General features: G+C 40.8%; 1 protein-coding gene across 1 annotated transcript in view; it reads left to right on the top strand.

Moving 5' to 3' along the window:
• The window catches only part of GALNT10 (polypeptide N-acetylgalactosaminyltransferase 10), an 80,404-nt gene that overhangs the window by 22,222 nt on the left and 38,627 nt on the right, over positions 1 to 19,555 (top strand). The window contains exons 2-3 of the mRNA XM_054079825.1: positions 17,455 to 17,557; positions 18,402 to 18,540. Of these exons, the coding sequence (XP_053935800.1) occupies positions 17,455 to 17,557; positions 18,402 to 18,540 (242 nt within the window). The remainder of the gene's footprint in view (positions 1 to 17,454; positions 17,558 to 18,401; positions 18,541 to 19,555) is intronic.

Below are 19,555 nucleotides of genomic sequence, written 5' to 3'. Positions count from 1 at the left end.
AAGATTAGTTTTACTTCAAAGTAAACAGCAGACTTGGTTTCGTTTGTTTTGTTATGCAAGCTAAAAAGTAGCTCCATTAAATTCCGTGTATTAAGAATCTTATTTTTTGCTTTTGGCAAGATTGACAGCTCATCGTTACACTAAGTGTTATGGTCCTTCCTCCTCCTAATGTAGTTTGTGACAATCCGGTCCTATGTAGGCTGCTTCTGAGCAGCTATCCTAAATGGGATTACTGAAACATTGACATTTATCTGAGTTTTCAGTTGTATAATTCATAATAGCCAACTGCTCTGGCTTATGCTTTTTGGGATGGTGAACTTGTCTTGCCTCTTTGCACACTGGTAAATTTATGGAAATACATAAATATTTCCTAATCTGGGAGCATCATATGGACACTTAAATCCTGAAATCTCTTTGCTCGTTACTTCAAGTTTCAAGAGATGTTCTTAGAAGTAAAAAGGACTTGACTTACAAGTAAAAAGTTCACTTAGCGTGTAACCCCTAGAGTATTTTATAACATGAGGCATGGGAAAATAGGTCTAGCTGAAGGCATTTGTGCAGTGATACTGGGAGAGAAGTAAAAGCTTGAGGAGTGGTAAAAGTATTTCATTGCCCTTTCTGTGTATTGAAGGGAGTTTAGATGCATCTGCTATGCAATACCAGTGCTGGGTTTTAGTGTGTGTGTAAGATATGAATTATGAAGTGATCTGAGTACATATTCAGAGTACATCTCTTAATAGCATAAGATTATTCAAAGTTGTTTCCTAGCATTAAATGCCTGGTGTATTTATGATTCCCTTACCTTTCTAGCAAAGGCGATAACTTTTCACATGTAGTATTTTACTTGCATTTTATATTGCCTTAAAACACATAGCTCGTCTCCCAGTGGTCTTCCATGTGCTGACATCCAAAAGTAGAACTGTATGCATTTAATGTATTTAGTTTGGCATTCAGGCTAATGTTCTTGGGCAAAACCAGCTTGCCAAGTAGCATCACGATGTTCCATGATCTTATGAGGAGAGATTGCTCACAGGTTTAGGTGTGGATGACTTTGGTTTGCAGCTATATAATCTGCCTACTTCTTACTGCTGGTTTTGGTAAACAGCATAGTGAGGGTTTTTTTTCCCTGAAGCTTGACATCCAGCCTTCCTCTTGCAGTTCCACTTTTACTTAAAAAGTCATCTTTCTTACCCCAGCCTTTCTCCTCCATGCATCTTTTCCCTAAGAGTAGCACTGCAGAGGTGTTTCCCACAACAGGTTAGTTGATTAAATGTTATGACAATTTACAGCTACTTGAAAGCAGTTGCTGTCGTCTTTAATTTTACGATGTCAAATTACTCTGTTTTAAGTGCCAAAACTCTCCATCTCCCTTTTATAGATGTCATTATATGTGGCTCACCTGTACATGTGTCATCCTTGTATGCCCTCTCCTTTATGGCAGGGAGAACAGATGTTGCTACCTACCTAACGAAAGATGCTTTGGGCACTTGCTGCAGGAGATGGTGACCGGGCTGTCAAAAACAATCTTTATGGGCAGGCTGGTCTTTCACAAGGAGATGTGTTTACAGAGCATGAAATTAACATTTTTACACAGAGGCAAATAATTGCTTACAACAGAGACTTTAGTAGCAGATTTGAAGCTTGAATGATTATTAGTAAGGTCAGATGGAGCACATAGTGATGTCCACCTCCTGAGCAAAGTCATTCAGAACTTTTTAGCTGTTCATTTATGCTGGAAGTTTTTAAATATTGTAATATTCACACCTTGAGCTTGTCACTTTTGATAAAAATGCATAATAGGCTGGGTTGCTGTATCTGTATATATGGTGTGGTTCTTTCAAAATCATTCTTGAGTGAAAAACTACTTTTGACTTGTGGAAAAGAGGAGGAAACCAGTTTCCCGTTATCTTGGTCTTGAGTTATTATCTAGTAGTACTCTAGCAATAGCAAGGATTTTTAAGGGACTTTGCAGGAAGTGTCTGTGAAACAGACCTCCAGGAAAGGAATCTCTGTGAAAGCTTTCTGTGGTCATGAGATGGGTTTAAAGGGCCGATAGGTCTTGGATAGAGTGGACTGTCCTAAGCTGCTGTGGTTAATGCTCTCACTCACCAGGTCAGGACTTTTTCTTGTGCAGTGATGAAAAACTGTTTCTGAAGAATGGATATTGGCGAAATTAATCAGATTGATTCTTCACTTATGACAGAGATCACGTCGTGAACTTCACTCTTGTATGGTACTAAGACCAGTTCATCATCATTAATTGCATCTCTTCATTACCAGTTTCCTCAGTCTGCTTACTCCCTCAAGGTGACTTCCCCACTCAACAGATGTGCATATCTGACAGGACATTTAAAAACCACTGAGCTTGAAGTAGATGAGCTTTGTGTAAAAGAAATTCTGTTGCAATTATCCACATCCTAGTATTTAGTAAGTCTGACCTTAAATGTAAGTATCCAGTCAAACTTCAAAGTGGAAATAGCATTTCCTCTCTGCACACCACCTTTGTAATTGGTGTTCAACACTTGAGTGTTCCATTTTCATTACAAAATAAGTAAGCAACATCACAAAGGCTGTTTTGAAAACCTTTTAAAAATGTCATTACACCTATGGTCTTCCTATTACTTTTCCTTAGGACAGCATTCTTCAGGGGCAGTGAGACTTCTTGCTTTGTTCGTGTTGTGCCGTACAGCCCTAACTGTAACACCTTTTGGTAGTTATCCCCGTCTGTACTGAAAGCCAGTGCTTGTGGCTCTTCGAATGAGTGTCCAGGCATTGCCTGAGTACTCCCCAGAACAACCAAAATCTAGAATACAGAATATATCTCGCTCCCTGCTGTCACTGAAAGAAGGCTTTAAAATAGTTTAAGCTACTTCTATACAGGACCAAACAGAGGTTCACCTTCAACATTTCTCCAAACAGGTGCAATGGAGCTCAGGGTTTCTTCACATTTTGTGTAAGCTGTGCACTAGCATTCTTTTGCCAGCAGTATTCTTGCCATGAGGTGTTACAGCATGGATTTTTCAGAGGACACGAGAGGGATCATGCCTTCAATTAATTACTGAGCTGCTCTGTAACAAGACCTGCTAATAACTTCTCCTCTTTGAAATAGTCCTAGCAGTGTAAACATACTATTTTTTTGCCTGTTTAATAAGACTTGGTAGAACAAACACCAAACCAAACGTGGGGAGTTTCTATTGGTCGTTCTCTGCTCCATCTTATGTACAGCCATGCATTTTGTTTCTTTATTGATTTTTCTTTTTTGTTGATGCTTAAACAGCATTCTTTCAGTGTGAAGTGAGACTCAAAAGTACTAGATATAACCCGTTTGAGTCAAATTGAGTACTTGATTCTGGTACAACAATCTTCAAAATCTCCATTTTTAGAGAATGTCCTACTAGATAGCAATTTTTTCTCAGTTCCGTGGAGGTTCATTATAGCAAGGTCAGACTGTGCAGCATAGAGAAGAGAATTTATATTTTATCATAGGGCTATCTGTTATCCTTTTTAATCACCCTGAAGGACAGTAAGTTCTCCAAATAATACAATTTATTTGGAATGTAGTTCTGCTGTACTATAGGAGCTAGAGTAGATCTAGGAAAATAGAAGATATTGTGGTATATTTTAATGTGATTTCTACTGGATGCTTGTGAAACCATTCAGCTGCCTTAGCCTTCACTTATTTTAATCTCCCAGAAAGCAGACAGTGAAGATTTCTGGAATCAGGGTTTTCAGGATACTGTCAAGGGAGGGACCTCCCTGAAGACCCTTGTGATAAAATGAGACGCCTCAAAGTCTAATTGCCTCTTGGCCCAAGATGGAACATATTACTTTCTCATGTAGTTGAAAAGCCTCTTCCATAATTTCATGTGTTGTACTTTTAATTTCATGTCTTCTGACTTCTTCTTTGCAACAGTGTGGAAAAGTATGAGGACTATTTGCAATACTTCCCCTTCCTTTCTGCCCAGTCGTCTCTACTGTAGTCAGCACTGATTATTTTGCATTTTTCAGTGTATGATGTTTCTGTAACTATCTCAGGGTGAAACTTGCTTTTTTTTCAAACAGTAGGACACTGATTCATACAGTTTGTGATCTGTCATCACCCAGAAATGCTGATGAAACAGCTGCTGAACAGCTGCAGAAATCGTCACTCAAGTCTTGCGTCTGTACAGTTAGTGCTGCCTTTACTCACCCTTTGAGTTTCATCCCAGTTTTTTTGATGTGTTGCACTGTTGTCAGGACCGCTTTAGAATTTTAATCCTGTTCTCCACTTAGCTGACAACATCAGCAGTTTTAACAAGCACACTTTTCATCCAGCATTGAAATCGATAGATAATTTTACAGGGTCTAGAAAGATTGTGATGAAGATTGTTTTGACAGATGACCTGAATGTTTGCTTCAAAATGTGTAAGTTTTGATTTGATTTGAGTGAATTCCAATTCAGATATTAACTGTAGCGAGGCTCGGTACACTCAGGTTTGTGTTGTTGAGCAGAGTGATGCATCTCTTCTGTCTGCCCAGTTGTTACCTGGCCCAGAAAGCGGCTGCTTGTTTTTTGTTTTGAATCCTGACACTGCTGTTGTTAGTAGTACTTTGTCACTCTTAAGGTGACACCTAAAAGTGATTTGTCAGCTTTTAGCATGTCTTGATATCTGCATCCCCAGCCCTGCCTTTCCTCCGTTCCTCAGAAGTGTTTGTCATCTTTCAGTTATTGGAAATCTCATCCATCTTCTACAGGCGCTCAGAGATAATGGCCCCGAGACTGTCAGCCGGCTTCTTCCCTGCCCAAATCAATTTATCGTACCAGTTTCTACTTTTCTTTTTTCCTATTGCACCCTAACCAGGCTCAGTGTGCCCTCTTACTACACAATCGCTATGAGCAATCAGGTAGTTTCTTGGCATATTACAACTTGCAGCTGTCCATGTCAAGTGGTGATCGCTACTCGAAGATGCTCTCTAGGAGGGACCAATGGACCTATCTATGCAGGATCTAGTCTCTAGATTCAGCGTTTCAGTGTTGATCACTCTGATCCTTTCCAGGCGTTGGTTCAGCCTCAGCCCAATGTGGAGGCACGGACAATTCAAAGGATTGGGATGGCATCGGGATGTGTGATGTTCATAGGATTTTAGTCCTTAATCCTTTAACGGTTTGTTCCTTAAATACGATGTGCATGTTCTGCAAGTCATCTTTGCAACCCATCAGTGGTGGCTTCATTTCGTAGAAGGGGATGAAGGCTGAAGTTGGGATTTTTGTGCTCGGCTTTTTGTTCCCAGTGGAATTTTGCATCTTGTGCCTGGTCTCAAGGAGCAGCTTGTGCTTCACTTCCTGCAGAGAAGAACTGCTTATGGAAATGCCATAACAGTACAAGAGTCTGCTACAGCTATTGCTCAGCTGCTCTGCACTGCAGTGTGCAGCAGGATTCCTCCTAACCATCCAGGGCAGTAATTGTGTGTGCTGCCTTCTGTACGAGGATAATCTGGAGATACAACAAAGCACAAGTACCTCAAATGAACTGACAGCATAAACAGAGGGTAACGGATGGGAGCATGGCTCTGATTTTATGAGTAACTGGGGTAATAGCAGTTAAGTCTGATTCTGAGAGGAGTGTGATCAATCCTGGCATAGATCTGCGCACTTGCTGTTGCCGGGTGCAATGTACTAGTTGTCTGAGCAGCAGTTAAATAACGTCTTGGGAAGAAGAAGCATCTTAAATGTGGCTTTTTAGTGTTGATGTTTTCAGTTTAGCATAACACTGTCAGGAAGCATCAAGTCTGCTTAGAATTTGGTAGAGAATTTACTTTAAAATCTTTATAAATAGCTAAAAGGAAAATAGTGGTGTTCTGTTGCTGAAAACCAGAAAAATGTGGTTTTGCTGTATTGCTGCTAACAAAAAGCTGTGCTGAGACTGATGCTAACCCATGTGAATCAAGAAGCAAAGCAAAAGGTAGACTCCTTCAGAACGCCACTTGAAGTAATAGAAAATGTTCAATTGGAAACAGCGTTTTTGGTTTTTTATAAACCAAAGCTGTCACAGTGATTATTAGGGCTCTGTTGGTTGCCCAGTGACTGGAAGGCAAGCAAGCAGTGTCAGCACTGAGGGTACAGAGTGAAGAGTGTGGAAAACAAGAGAAAAATGCTTGTAATTCTCTTTGCTTTGAGTTAGTGGGAACAATGTTCAGTGATGTTTAGATATTACATGAGCATGGTATTGCTTCTGGTAGCAGGAGGTAACTGGGCGAAAAGTATTCTCTGAAAATACCTGTAAATCTCTTGATGTTTTAAGTTCTTCCTAGGATCCTTTTGGCCTGGGTCTTTATTCAGCAGGGAAGTCTTGTGTCACTCAGCTGCATCTCCAGAGGCAGTTTATTGTTAAACTACAGCTATGATCTGCTGAGCAGGACGAGCTGGCGCAGCACGTCTGGGGATTACTTCCTGTACTAACAGGTGAATGCCACTGGTAGATAATTTGACATCCTCTAGGTTCGGGTCTGACTTTGCAGCAGATGACGTAGTTCTCAGATTGTGCTTCTCTTTGAATTTCTGGTGTGAGATATATCTGTAGTTTTATGTGTAACTTGTAGTGATCAATAAGGGCTTAAGAAAAAAGCTAAAATAGAGACTTTTTTTCCTATATCTTTCAAAATTAATTAGGGCAAAAGGAATTTCTAAGCTTCACATGCAGCTTGCTATGGGAAGCACTCTGCTGACATAAAACTCGATACCTAACACACAATTGCATGGGAATTGCTGTTCTTATTTCACTTTTTGAGTCATGTCTGTCATGTACCTTTTATATGGATTGTATATAGTTTTCAATAGCAGTAAATGTTTGCTGCATTTTTACCTTTTTGAAGCATTTTAGAGTAGTGGTATTAACTTTTCTGAAGCCAGTGTACTCCACGTGCTGACAAAATTTTTCCCCTCAACAGAGCATCAAACTTGTGTAATGTGCCCTTGAATTTTGCTTGAATCAGTTTGGCACTGGCCCAGTTTCCACAAAGAAAGGTAAATATCTGATCTACGGTGTCAGCTGTTGCAAAGGCTGCTGCTGCTCTGTGAGGCTTATGGGTACCTCGGGGTGCTCTGCCTTTCCAGGCAAAATCCAGATCTTTTCTGTTTACTGTTATGAGCTATCAGTGTTGGCAAGCTTTCAAACTGCTTTGCTCATCCTACTTCAGGAAACATGCTATGGTACAGTCTCTTATCCTCATTGTGCCTTTCTCTGTCACAAAGTACAAGGCATCTTGATGGTACGGTTTGCTCATTGGGAAGTCCCAAAACTGACTAGTTTTCTCCTGATTTGTTTGTCTCTATGGAAAATATTTTGGGTGTCTGGCCAGGTAGGTTTTGTCCTGCCCTCACTTCAAAGATTGTTGGAGAATTAGCAGCCATCTCCTTTTTTTATACCAGTTATACCAGGAATTCTATCTGGGTTTCCCAAGGACCTGATGCCTATCCAGGTAGATTCCGTTTCTTCAAAGTTGCTATCTCTCATAATTGTTTTGTGATTCAAATAATTACAAATGCTGTAATACTTTTTGTAAACTGAACAAAGTCAAATTCACAGTCACGCTTTTTCCAGGTTAAGCCCTCTGCAGCACCAAGCCTGGTTGTAATTTTGTCTTGATTGTCTGAGTGCTGCGAATTTCGCTGCTGTGTAGAATTCCTCTGTTGAGGATGTAGGGGATGTTTGTTGTGCTGTGTCTTTAATGAGTTTTCTGCATTTCTGCGTTTCTTCTAGTATGATATACAGTGTGATTCTCTGCTAGGATTCAAAATATTTGGAAGTTGTGTTACTCTGAGCAGTCCTTGATTGGCTTAACATTCCTTTAATCTGATCAGGAGTTTATGGCTCGAGTTTGTGGAATTTCTGGAAATGATGCAATTAATAGGTTTTGTATAGGTACATTTATTAAATCTTAATGCAGGTTATTTAAGTGTTTATGCATACGTAGCATAATCTGCAAGTCTAACCGGTAAGCCAGATTTCAGAAATGGTGCTCTGGAATATGTCCTTGTAGGAAAGCTCCACAGCTTGCCTGCTGTCTGCCTCTGTTAAATGGAGCGTGGATATATGCAGACATCTGGAGAGTTCTGCTTCAAATGTCCGTTTCTCAAATTGATCTCCAAACCAGCTTGTTCACTCATCTTTCTGTGAATGTACAGTTTGCTGTATTTAAAACAGGTTCAGATAGCACTAAATGCTGTGGAAAATAGTGTACATCTCTGGATTTCACCTCCATAGCTTCCGCTAGGAGTTGTGGTATAAACCAGGTCTTGGACACGCGATAAAATACTATGTGTATTTTGATTCCTTGGGATGGCTCACCCGACTGGGTTTCCAGACAGCATGTAAAGCAGAAAGGGAGGATGGAAGACGTGGGAAGACTTTAATGTCATTTGCAGTGGCAGTTCAGAGATGACTTTCGCTTATGTCTTCATTCCTTGTGCCTTGGGCAAGGTGAGTAACAGGTTGTGTCTCCCATCTCAGCCAGAGGGTAGCCCAGGGAAGGATGTCTTGTTTGGGAATTTGATAATGTGTTGCTGTATGTTAAAGCAAGGTCAAAGAATTGTGATTATTGCTTGAGGGGAGAAATAAGGTTTCTCATGCAACTAAACGCCTCCAGAAGCTTATTCCACAGTTGTAGGATCCCCGAGACGTGATACTGTGTGGGAAATTGAGCATTCCTGTAGACGGGAAGGGATGTGAGCATTGTAGTGAACAGAAAAGATGAGAAAGCTGTTGTTGGCAAATTAAAGCAATGAGTTCTGTTCTGAAGTCTAAAATTAGGCCAGCTGGCAATTTGGCAGCTGAAAGCAAAGTCTGAGACAGAAAGTGCTGTGCTATCACAAGGTGTGCTAAAACCTGGGGAAGATCTCACTGCGCAGTGCTCTGCACTGACTTTGGAAAGGCACCGTGCATTTGGAGGCTTGGATTGAATTAGCCAAATAGTAAGTTTAGAACAGCAAACACTGCAAGACCTTAATATTATTTCTAGAGGTGAGCGAAGAACAAAGTGTAAGGTGTTCGGTAGAGATAGATGACTAAGCTGGATGTCATATCGCTGTTCTCAGCTGATGTCTTTAGACTTTCATTGGCTGATGAACCAGGACTTTTTGCTAGATAAAATTTTGTTTGTGCTAAGGGGTTTTAAGCAATTGAATAAAACTTAACTGAAGGAATTTAAAAGGGAAAGGGGGATCAATTCAAGAAAGTACTGTTCTAGCGCTTGATATAAAAAATGATCTGCATTAAAAAGTACAATCAGCTAAAATTGGGTAATCCTTAAGCAGTAGGCTGTCCTGCCCACCTAGGACCTGCGTGCCTGGTGTCCTGCAAGGAACATATTTCTTTAATAGCTCTACAATCAGCTACCAAATGTCCCTGGGTGTTTTGCAGAACAGGTCTGTGTGCACTGATCTGTTCAGCTGATTCTGGTCCAGCTGTGGCTTAATTATCTGACACGTGGTCAGGACTGATGCAGGAGTGCCCACAAATGCAAGCAGGCAGGTTATTTCCAGCCCCAAAATGTGGCTTTCTCAAAGCAAAGCGCAACTCTCAATGTGTGGATTTCAGTGTTTCTGGTGCTTCAGGTTGGAAAGTATGATAGTCAAACAGTAGCATTGTCCAGGAAACTTTTAGGTCTGGTTTGAACCTGTTGCTCGGATCTGAGTCACAACAGGACCAGGAAGGCACGCTTAGCTTTTTTTGTCTTCAGAAGTACTTAATCATGCCACATGATATGCTGCCATTTAGTCCTGCATTGCCTTTTAATAGTTCCTGAAATGCTGAAGGTATGGATAATGTTAATGTAGCTTTTAAATTTTTGATGGACTGAAATAGCTTCAAAAATTAACCTTTGGGTAGATCACAGGGGTTTTGCAGCTTCCTTTATCTAGCAGCATGTTCTCTTCCGTTCCAGTAAATGAAGAGTTTGGACTGACCCAAGGTTATGGGCAGCTTCCTGACCTAGGAAAAGTGCCTCCAGCTGATGATGGAGATATTTTTATTTTTCATTAGATCATCTGAAATGCCCAGTTGTTTTCCTACCAGAGCGAAGGATGGATGCTGTTTGTGCTGCATGTACGTTGCACTGATTTGTTGTTCAACATGTGCTAAAATAGATCTCTGACAAACCAAAAAAGATTTTTATTTCTTCGTGGTGCAATAAGATTTTGTTAAATTTATGAAAGGGCTACCTACATTTAGCATGGATGGTCCCACAATCATTAAAACCTGGGCTTCCTGCTTCAGTGAGAGGGAGGATTCCTCGTGTTCTTTGCCAAACCTGGCTTCTCCCATGTTTCCTGCCTTCCTCATGTACCCTGGGTTTTGGAAGACTGGAGAGAAGTTTCCTATAGATGTTTCTGCTTTGCCTTGGCACACGTGGATCATGACAACTGGGTTGTAACTAAAGAGTCTTCCATGGCATCTGCCTCAGTTCGCAAGTTCCTTTAATAAGTAGAGGAATGGTTTCTCTTTGCTCTGTTTTTTCCTGTTGTTTTTCTGGATCGTTTCATTGTATTCAGCATCTTATTGTAGGGCACAAATGCAAGATATAGTTACCAAGGTCCTGGGATAAGTGAAGAGACCTGGGATGGAACAGGTTCCCCCTTTTAATACTGTCTCCACAGATCATAGCTTCTTGATTTTAAAAAAAAAAAAATCAATAAATCAATGAAACAAATGTTTGAACAGAGTTGAAAATCTGTGCAGCATTATGATTAGCGTGTGAGCTTCGGCAAGTCTCCTTTTTCCTTGTGTATAGAAAACTCTTGGCTTATGTCTCCATCCACTCTTCTTTTATTCTGCCTGGAGCCAGGCACACTAAATAGTGATTAAACAAAAGATTAAAATTCCATTTTTGTGCATTTGGCGTTTGAACGCTGATCAATTGCTTTGGCGGCATGTTAGCTAACAGCATGGTAGACAACAGAAGGGACTTATTTACAGCAATCTGTCTAAATCCATTTTCAATGTATTGCTTAATATGCCTTTCTACTTTAATTCCTTTTCAGTTTTAAAAAAATGAAGGATGGAAATGGGCAGGAGTTTAGTTTAAGATATTGTTGGGGAAGTAATGGCTCCTTAGTGGTAAGTAACTTTCAGTTCTTAAGGAAAAGCAAATGTGCTCGAGCTGAAATAGAACTTATGGGTTTGCTGTAGGAGTTAATGGATGAAATTCAGTGGCTTGTGCATTTACGTAGCTTGACTAGATGATCATAATGAACCCTTCATGCTTTGAAATCCCCTTGTTGCATTCCTGTTTATAACTGACCATTTCAAAAATGAAGAGCTTTTTGCAAAACGAGAAGCTGAAGTAGAGCAAAACAGAAATTGCCAAGTTTGTAGCTTTGCTGACCTGTGCTATAGGGACAGAAGTTCAGAGCTGTAATGCTCTTTTACCCTACCCATAACAGCAGTCTTCAAACAATGATCACTGCATTCCACAGATAAAATGCAGATAAGGGGGGATGCTGGTGAGGTTTGGACAAAAAATTTACGCCTTCTGCTATGCAATTAGAATTGCTGAGAAATTAGCATTAAAGTGAAAGCTGAAATACAGCATTACAGGTAAGACAGCTCCCCACAAATGAAGTGCTTGCTTAACAGTCAGTCAGTCCTTGGAAACTTGCTGTGTTGTGCAGATTGCTTAGATATCACAGTCTAGAGCGTCTGTTGAAGAGATATCATCAAGTTATGGAATTTGCATAATTGAGTCAAATCCTATGCAGAATCCCTGAAGGAAACCACTAAAAAAAGCAACATTCTGGTCCTTGTGTGCTGTCTGAATTTCTAGACCTCAGACATCTTTTACAAAGAGGAAAAAAAGAGAAAGAAAGACAAAAAATACCAGAAGAGCCTCCAAAATAATAGCAGTGTCAGGAATCTGCTCATTTTCACAATGAGAGGTACTTTGGGTGCATATATGCATCTCTTCCCTCTGCCCATGATGGCAGACTGCCCACAGCTTTACACCCCACTCTGCTAATAGTGATGACATGAGCATAAAAATTGCAGTCAGAGGGTTGGGGAGTCATTGTGTTATCATTTGCTCTGACTTTTTTTGATAGTGTGCTGAAATTAAGTTGATCTTGAAAGTGGGATGCTTAGCAAGAAATGTGATGCTAATCAGCCTGCTGCATCTACACCTTCCCTTCCGGACTACGTGGATCGCAGGTGCTGGCAAGATCACTGAAACCAAGACACTGATATTTATTTTCTAGCGCTCAAAGTCACTTCAAAATTAATGTTCAGACATTGTTGACAGAACTTGTCAGTGACTCACGGCAGACTTTTCAGATACCGTGTTTTAACGGTAGCCTGCAAAACCAATGTAAGTGTTATACGTTTGCTTGCAAGAGATGCAGTTAGAAATATTCTAACTCCTTAACATTTACCTAAGTTGAATTAAATTTAATGGAGCATTTCTGAATTGGATTGACTAATGTGTGTTCTCTGCCCAAGACCAGAATGCTCCGGAATGCAGTGTGTCTGTCATGACCATCTGCAGCTATGTCTCGCCTTTAAGATTTTGAAAGCTACTTAGAGAAGTATGTCAAACCAACGGAGATTAATGTTATGTTCATCTTGGGTGAATCATGTTACTGTAGAGGGCAGTAACATCGTGACGACTGCAGGCAGAGGAGCAGATAACACCCTAAACCCTACACTGTCTTCATTTTACTTTGCTTGTCCTCGTAAGTCACCAAGACAGGGAGCTGAGGAACAGCTCTGCACAGGACTTTAGGATCTGTAACTCCTGTTTTGTGTGCGTCCAAAGTCCGATACTATGGTTTGGAAAGGTCTGAATAACTGGTGCATCTATCCCGTAGTTTCCCTCTTCCTTAATTTAAAGTTTACAAATTACTTAAGTCTTTCTCTTGACATATGTGGTTAGCTTAGCCCAGATTAAAGACATTTTCCTGCGTAAATTTGTTTGGGACTGAGAGGAGGGAATACATATATCTACCAGACATTCTGCTGTCCACCTGCCTGATTTAGGCGCTGTATATAGATGGCAATCTTTGTGACTTTTTTTTTTCTCCCCTTTGTTTAACAGCACTTGAAGGATGGGGTGCTACTGCCAACTTTTACTCAGTATTGTAATGATTAAATTGCATTGGATTGTTGCTTGCTTTGAGGGTATTTAAATGCATGTTGTTGACCTCTCTGAAGAATGGCTTGAAGCTGTGCAGAAAACTTACTTTGTGGTTCACGTTATCTTATATTGAGCACACAAACACAAGGGCAACTTAAGCCCAGAGCGTGAGTGTGCTCACCCTGAGCAGGGGTGGCTGGTACAGCTCTGTAATGGCATGAGATGCTTCTCCTGAAACAGCCAATATCGCAGTGGCGTGGCTTCCTTCCAGAGGATGCTGGAGGTGTTGCTGTGAATCCTTTGTGGTATTGTCTCCTGTCTCCTTAGAGCTGTTGTGGAGTGCAGCTCAAGATCCATCCCTTTAGAATATTTCAAAAAGAGAGCAATCCATGCAGGTTAACTGCAGGTGTGAACAGATATCTTCTGAGGAACAGTTTCAGACTAGAGCTGAGAGGGAAGGGAGGTGCCTCTGCAATTCCAGTTTAAATTGCCTAAGCCCCAGGGAGTCATCTGATTTAAAACGCTCTCACCAGTGCCCTGTTAGGCAGCCTGGATGTCTTTTTGCTGGTGGGTCTCTTTATTCCTCTCTTTGTCCAGTGACTTCCCCATGTCACTTCACAGGGACTTGGCATAGGATTTACTGTGGTGCTGTGTGCAGAAGGGGTGTCGTGAGGCTCAGAGTCACGCTGGGCATCTCCGTTTTGATCTAGTCCCTAGACACTCTTACAATGCTTCAGTGGTGTGGGGGGTTTCTAGAGTAACTGCCAGTAAGGGTTTTACACGTGTTGTATCACAGCAGATGGCAGAAGTAATAGTAGTGGTGTAAATGATTCTCCTGGTGTGCTCCTCCAGTCCAGAGTGCTGTAAACGAGACAAAAGAGATTTAAAATATTGATGTTTCAGACTTGCCAGTTGTTCCTGTGCCCAGTATGACACTTGCATGCGAGCCTAGCTCTCAAAAAGTTGGCAAAACTCTCCTGGCAAGGGGATGCTCTGATCTGCAAGAGCTTTCCAGGACTTTTCCTGGCAAGGAAGTATCCTGGAGAGGAAACTGGCCGGTGAGCAGACCTGGCGAGGCAGGGATGTTGCAAAACAGAGGCAAAAAAATCACAGAATGGTATTGTGTCTGTGGGTTGTTTAGTGGGAATGGTCAGGAGGGTGACGTGTTGTCTGAAAATTAGAAGCCACTGTGGTGTGGGCCAGAGGAGACAAGCTGGACTGTTGCAGTAGTGCAAGGTGGCTGCTTCATGATGCTGAAAATTTCAACCATTTTACAGGAAAAATAGCCAAGCTGCTGCTTCTACTGTCTGTCTGTCACATAGCTGTCACCCAGGCCTGCTCACATTAGCTGGCACGAGGTCGTGACAGTCAGGGGAAGTTTGCATGGATTATTCGTGTGGGCATTCAATAAGACAGAGCCATGGGCAGATGCTGGAGTTGGGTTTGCCTGCCCCTTATCCACACGGTGCCCTGGTCTCTGCACCCCCAAGAAGCATCTCAAACCACCTCTGCTCACACCTGCTGTGCCAGAGCAGCAGCCACTTCTTTCAGTGGAGCAAACGTGGAGTTTCTGGCTGGTGTTGGCATACACGCTGTATGATTTTGAAGGTGCTCTGTGCCAGTCTTGCTGATACCACTCCGATTGACCCAAGGACTAGGTGCATGCTTCGTGTTGCCCCAGAAGCGTTTTTATCTACTGTGTTCAGTTTGCCCTTGTAGTGCTTTCTTACATTTGGTTCCTGGCTCGCACATTCATCAAAACACTTAAAAATACTTTTTCATTATGACCAGGTAGAAATTCACATAAGAACAGTGGTGTTTAATGGCATGGCTGGAAAACCACAAGGCAGGTTGAACAATTTAGTTTGATAGTCATACCTGAGTTCAGGTGAGCCCTTCCAGAAGGGGAGAGTGCCGTTCTTCACCACAGCTCTGCTGCTCAGGAGCTGCACTTACCTTCTCCTGTGTGATGGGAATCAAGGAGGCTTTTGCAGTGCTTCTCATGAAACCTCTCTCCTTCAGCAAATGCAAGTCTTTAACACATGCAGTCAGAGGTGAACTGAAGACACTTGATTGCTGGTGGGGATCTTAATTTTATGCCCTAATAGATGCAGAGTGCAATTCAGGAACGTACACTACCAGTTTCTGTATTTAAACAGAAATAAGTATTTAGAAGAGTAGGGTTCATGTGCTAAAGCGGCAGTAATTAACTTAAAATGAGCTATTGCTTTAGATTCGTATAACTTCATCAGAATGTGAAATAAAAGAACAGGTAATGAAGATGAGCAAAGTTAAGGAATCATGGGGTAAATGAAAGAAATCAAGCACACCATCTAATAGTAGCTCTACAGGGATTTTCCTAAAGGGGTTGCTTTTCTTCTGGGTATAACTGTCCTTCCCTGCTAACCAGCCTTTTCTGGCAGTTGTCTGTTTTTCACCTGTGTTATTTGCATCCTGTAGTGTGGTCCTGCCACTCCGGTGCTACTCTGAGAGTTCTTTTACCTTCATCTTCCTGCATCATAAGTATTTTTCAGAGAATATCCTTGTTAACTGAGTGGCACAAGTGGAAGACCCTTATAACTTGTTCAGATCATGAACTAGCCGTCTGACTGACTTCTTGTCCACCCTGAGTGCCCATCAGCTCTCCTTCAGTGAAAATAAAGTTAAATTGAAGGGAGCACGAAGGGGAATGCTCTGAGTAATGCTGTTAGTTAATTGAAATGTATAACCGAGTGTCTGGTTTCATGGATGAAACTTGACTTCTTCCAGGTGTGTTACCGTCTGCAAAATGTCAAGAAGCTGAGTGTAAATCATTTTATGATCCATGATTGAAAGGATCTAGATTGATTTTAAAATCTTTTATGTAAGGGGGGGGAAAAAAAAAAAGAAATAAGTCGTAATAGTTCCCTGGCCAGCTTTTAATCAGGTTGAGGTCTATTACTTTTAGACCACTAGTTTATTACCCTTTGGCATGGTAATACAACCAGCACCAACTGAAGGTTTTCACACCCGTAACAGAGTAGGTAGAGCAGAGCACGTACCCGCCTTCAGTCACTCAGTTCATTTAGAAATCTCAGCTGAAACTGGTGGTTTTGTGAGTTAATACAGAGGGCTCCCTTCCTGCCAACTGTTGCAGAAGAGGGGTGATGTGATGGGAATAATCTGCTAACCCTTCGCAGCCAAGTTGACCAGAGCTCATCTGTCAGACTGCAGTGAGGTGAACTGCATCAGGCTGAAGTACCTTGGAATAAGAAATAAAATGTCCAGACGTCCCATTTTCCCAAGACAAATCTAGGCATAAAAATGAAGAGTTTGTAATTTAACTAGTTGGGCAAATGATGTCTGTGTCCCAGATGCCAAAGGTGCCTGACAGCCCTGCAAGGTTACTATGCCAACCGTTAACTTTTTGGTGGTTGTTTGGTTTGATTGACCCATTAGCAATACTTTAAAACTCTTGTCCTTCAAGGATGGAAGCTGCTTTATCTTTCTAGGAAGTTGAGCCTGTGGAGTTCTCCCTGCAGGTCACTAAAAGGAGAAAAAATGCTACTTGATTAGTAATGATGCTACAAATGACTTGCATATATACTTCACCAGCGTATTACAACATAATTGAAAACTCATTCTCCGAGAAGGTGTTCCTTTCTTGACCTCAAAACCCCCTTAAATATGTTTATATATATATGTGTGTGTGTGTGTGTTTATTTCCCTTGAATTTGGGGATGCCAGTATTTGAAGCATATCATGGTTTTCTTTCCACACACCATAGTCTCTTTGATCCTGAATTCACCCCATCTTTCATTTGCTAACTTGTTCCCAAAGCACTCGTTGCTTTTGAGTTTCAGGAACAACATCATGAAAAGAGAAGCTCTAATTGGCTTCAGTGCAGGCTCATGCCTTCTGTAAAATTTGCTTTTAAGTTCAGCGGCAAGAGTCTTAATAAATGACCTTTTAAATCTTATTTTGATTTTTATTCAGGTGTAGTAGTGTGCTCATTAATAATGATCCTGCAATAGGTCTCCCATTACAGCTTTATTGTTAATTAAAGAGGATGTAAGATGTATTAGATGTTTTCAAAATTAAAATGGGAGGTTTTGATAGATTCCCTGATTAAGAATACTGATCTGCATACATGATGGTGCCCTGAAAAAAAAATCACTTAACAGCTATAGATAAAGTCCTGTTCTAAAGCAAGAAAAACTTGCTTCCTTCCTCACTGCTTTCAGGGTAAAAACTACTTGCTTATGATGGTCTTTCCTTTAGGAAGATGTTTAATCTCTCTTACAGGAGAGAGAGACTGTTAAGGAAAGGTTTCATGTGCTCTGTATTTAATATATCCAATCTTTTATTTAAAAGGCATCATACGTGAGGCAAAAGAAAGACCGTTACTTTGATGATGGACCAAGGAAAAAGGACTGGCATAACAAAGAAGCTATAAGGAGAGACTCTGAGCGTGTAGGTATGTAAGATTACTGTAAGACTGCTTTAATACACATGGTAGTTCTGTTTGATTATATTTGGTAGGTGGAGAGCAGAACAGCATGTTCAGCTTCAAGGTCAAGATGATGTTCTTGGCATGATGCAACAATTATTGTGTGTTAATCCCTTCCAACTCCATAATAACCATTTTGAGGTAAAAATATGTTGGTAGCATCTTGGTATTTTTAGGATACGTGCGGTGTTGATCTCTTTAAAAAGCTTGCAAAAAAAATATGTGCCTGTACCTCTCCCAAAAATGGGAGATAAAGGAAGAAGAGTGAGAAGAAAAATGTTCTAGATTATAACATTCATGCAATCTTTATTCCATAGTTCTGAGTTTTGTCTCGCGTCACATAAAAGAGCCCATTTTGAATGTCATAGCTTTACTCTGGTGTGTCTGCAAGGGCTCTACCTGCTCTGTGCAAGAGCTCAGGTTGTTAAATATACATATCCATCTGTGCTGAAAAAAGCAACAGTGACAGGGTGTCCAAACCATATGGATTCGTCCTGCAGCGAAACAAAAAATGTTCTATAGAGCCTCCACAGCGGTGCCATAGCCTGTTCATGAGTTTCTGATGTTGGAAAGAAGACTTTTAACTTCGATGATTTGCACAGCTGAATGGTTTGTAGCAAAACTGCTTATTAAATAAAATTGTTAGGTTGATGTGGTTAACCCAGTGCTAAGTATGACAAAAAGCACAAAACTAATGAAGGAATTTTCAAAGGGCTCTAAGATGACTGCTTTCCTTTTGATATATGGATTAGTTTCTGATCAGTTAAGCACCAATTAGTAGTAATGATGCATGTTTACTTTCTGTCTATAGGAAATGGGGAACAGGGAAAACCTTACCCAATGACTGATGCAGAGCGAGTGGACCAGGCATACAGGGAAAATGGCTTTAATATCTTTGTGAGTGATAAAATTTCTCTGAATCGTTCCCTTCCAGACATCAGACATCCAAAGTGAGTATATTGTTTGCATTTCTATGAGGGAAAATTTACAAGCCCTAAATTACCACATCTTCAGTAGTTTGCTCTTATTATTATGGGGTTTTGTACCTTTGTTCATCAAATACAATCCTTTCACAGCTTGGTCCTGTTGTCTCCTTAGTAAAGGACAATGTAAGGTAATTGTAATGGGAAATAGACCAAATCTAGTAAAAAAAAAAAAAACCCCTTTTTATTCCAGAAGACTTAATATGAACAAAAACACGCCACTCTTCACAGAAGAGATCTTGAACTTAGCCCAGAGATGGCTTCCTCACTTCTTGCAATGTAACCATTCAGTTCCTGACCTACTGACACAGTCAATAGCTTTTAGCAACTAATAAGGTGGAGTTATTGCTTTCTGTAGTGGAAACTGATGTGACTGATGACTCAGTTGACAAATCCCTAAGTGTAGTCAGGTGATAAGTTTGTCACTAAATGCTCTCTGGTTCTTATGTTGGCCACCAGCTGGAAATGGCCATGAAGTGCTCCGGAGAAGAACAAGACTTGAGTATCTCCACTCAACTATGTATGAAGAGTTTTAACATAAATCAACATCTTCCTCATAAAAACCTCATTAGGATGTACAAGTAGAAACTAGGACCAATTGAATGTTGGCTTTTTGAGTTCATCTGGTTCTGGACGTTATTCTTTAGGATGATGTCAGACTGGGTGCTGTGCAAGCCAGGAGTTTTTCATTAGCAAAAGTGCTTCAGTTAGGACTAGACCCTTGTTTATACAAAGCTGAGAGGTTTTTAAATACTGTTTGTGCAGTTTTTGATCTGAAAGCATTGTTAGACATTTGAATGAAAGGCTGTTTTGTGTAAAGCTGTTTTTATCACAGCTTAGTGAATCTGAATTCAACATCTACTTTATTCATAAGACATAATTTCCAGAAGTCAGGTTTTATAATTTGTTAGCTGCACATTTGAGAGATTACCTCTTCAGCTGTCACAGCAAACTAATCAAATACAGTGGCATAACACTCCTT

The sequence above is a fragment of the Cuculus canorus genome, chromosome 14 (assembly GCF_017976375.1).
Source record: "Cuculus canorus isolate bCucCan1 chromosome 14, bCucCan1.pri, whole genome shotgun sequence".
Classification (NCBI taxonomy): Eukaryota; Metazoa; Chordata; class Aves; order Cuculiformes; family Cuculidae; genus Cuculus; species Cuculus canorus.
This window is presented reverse-complemented; position numbering and strand designations above follow the sequence as displayed.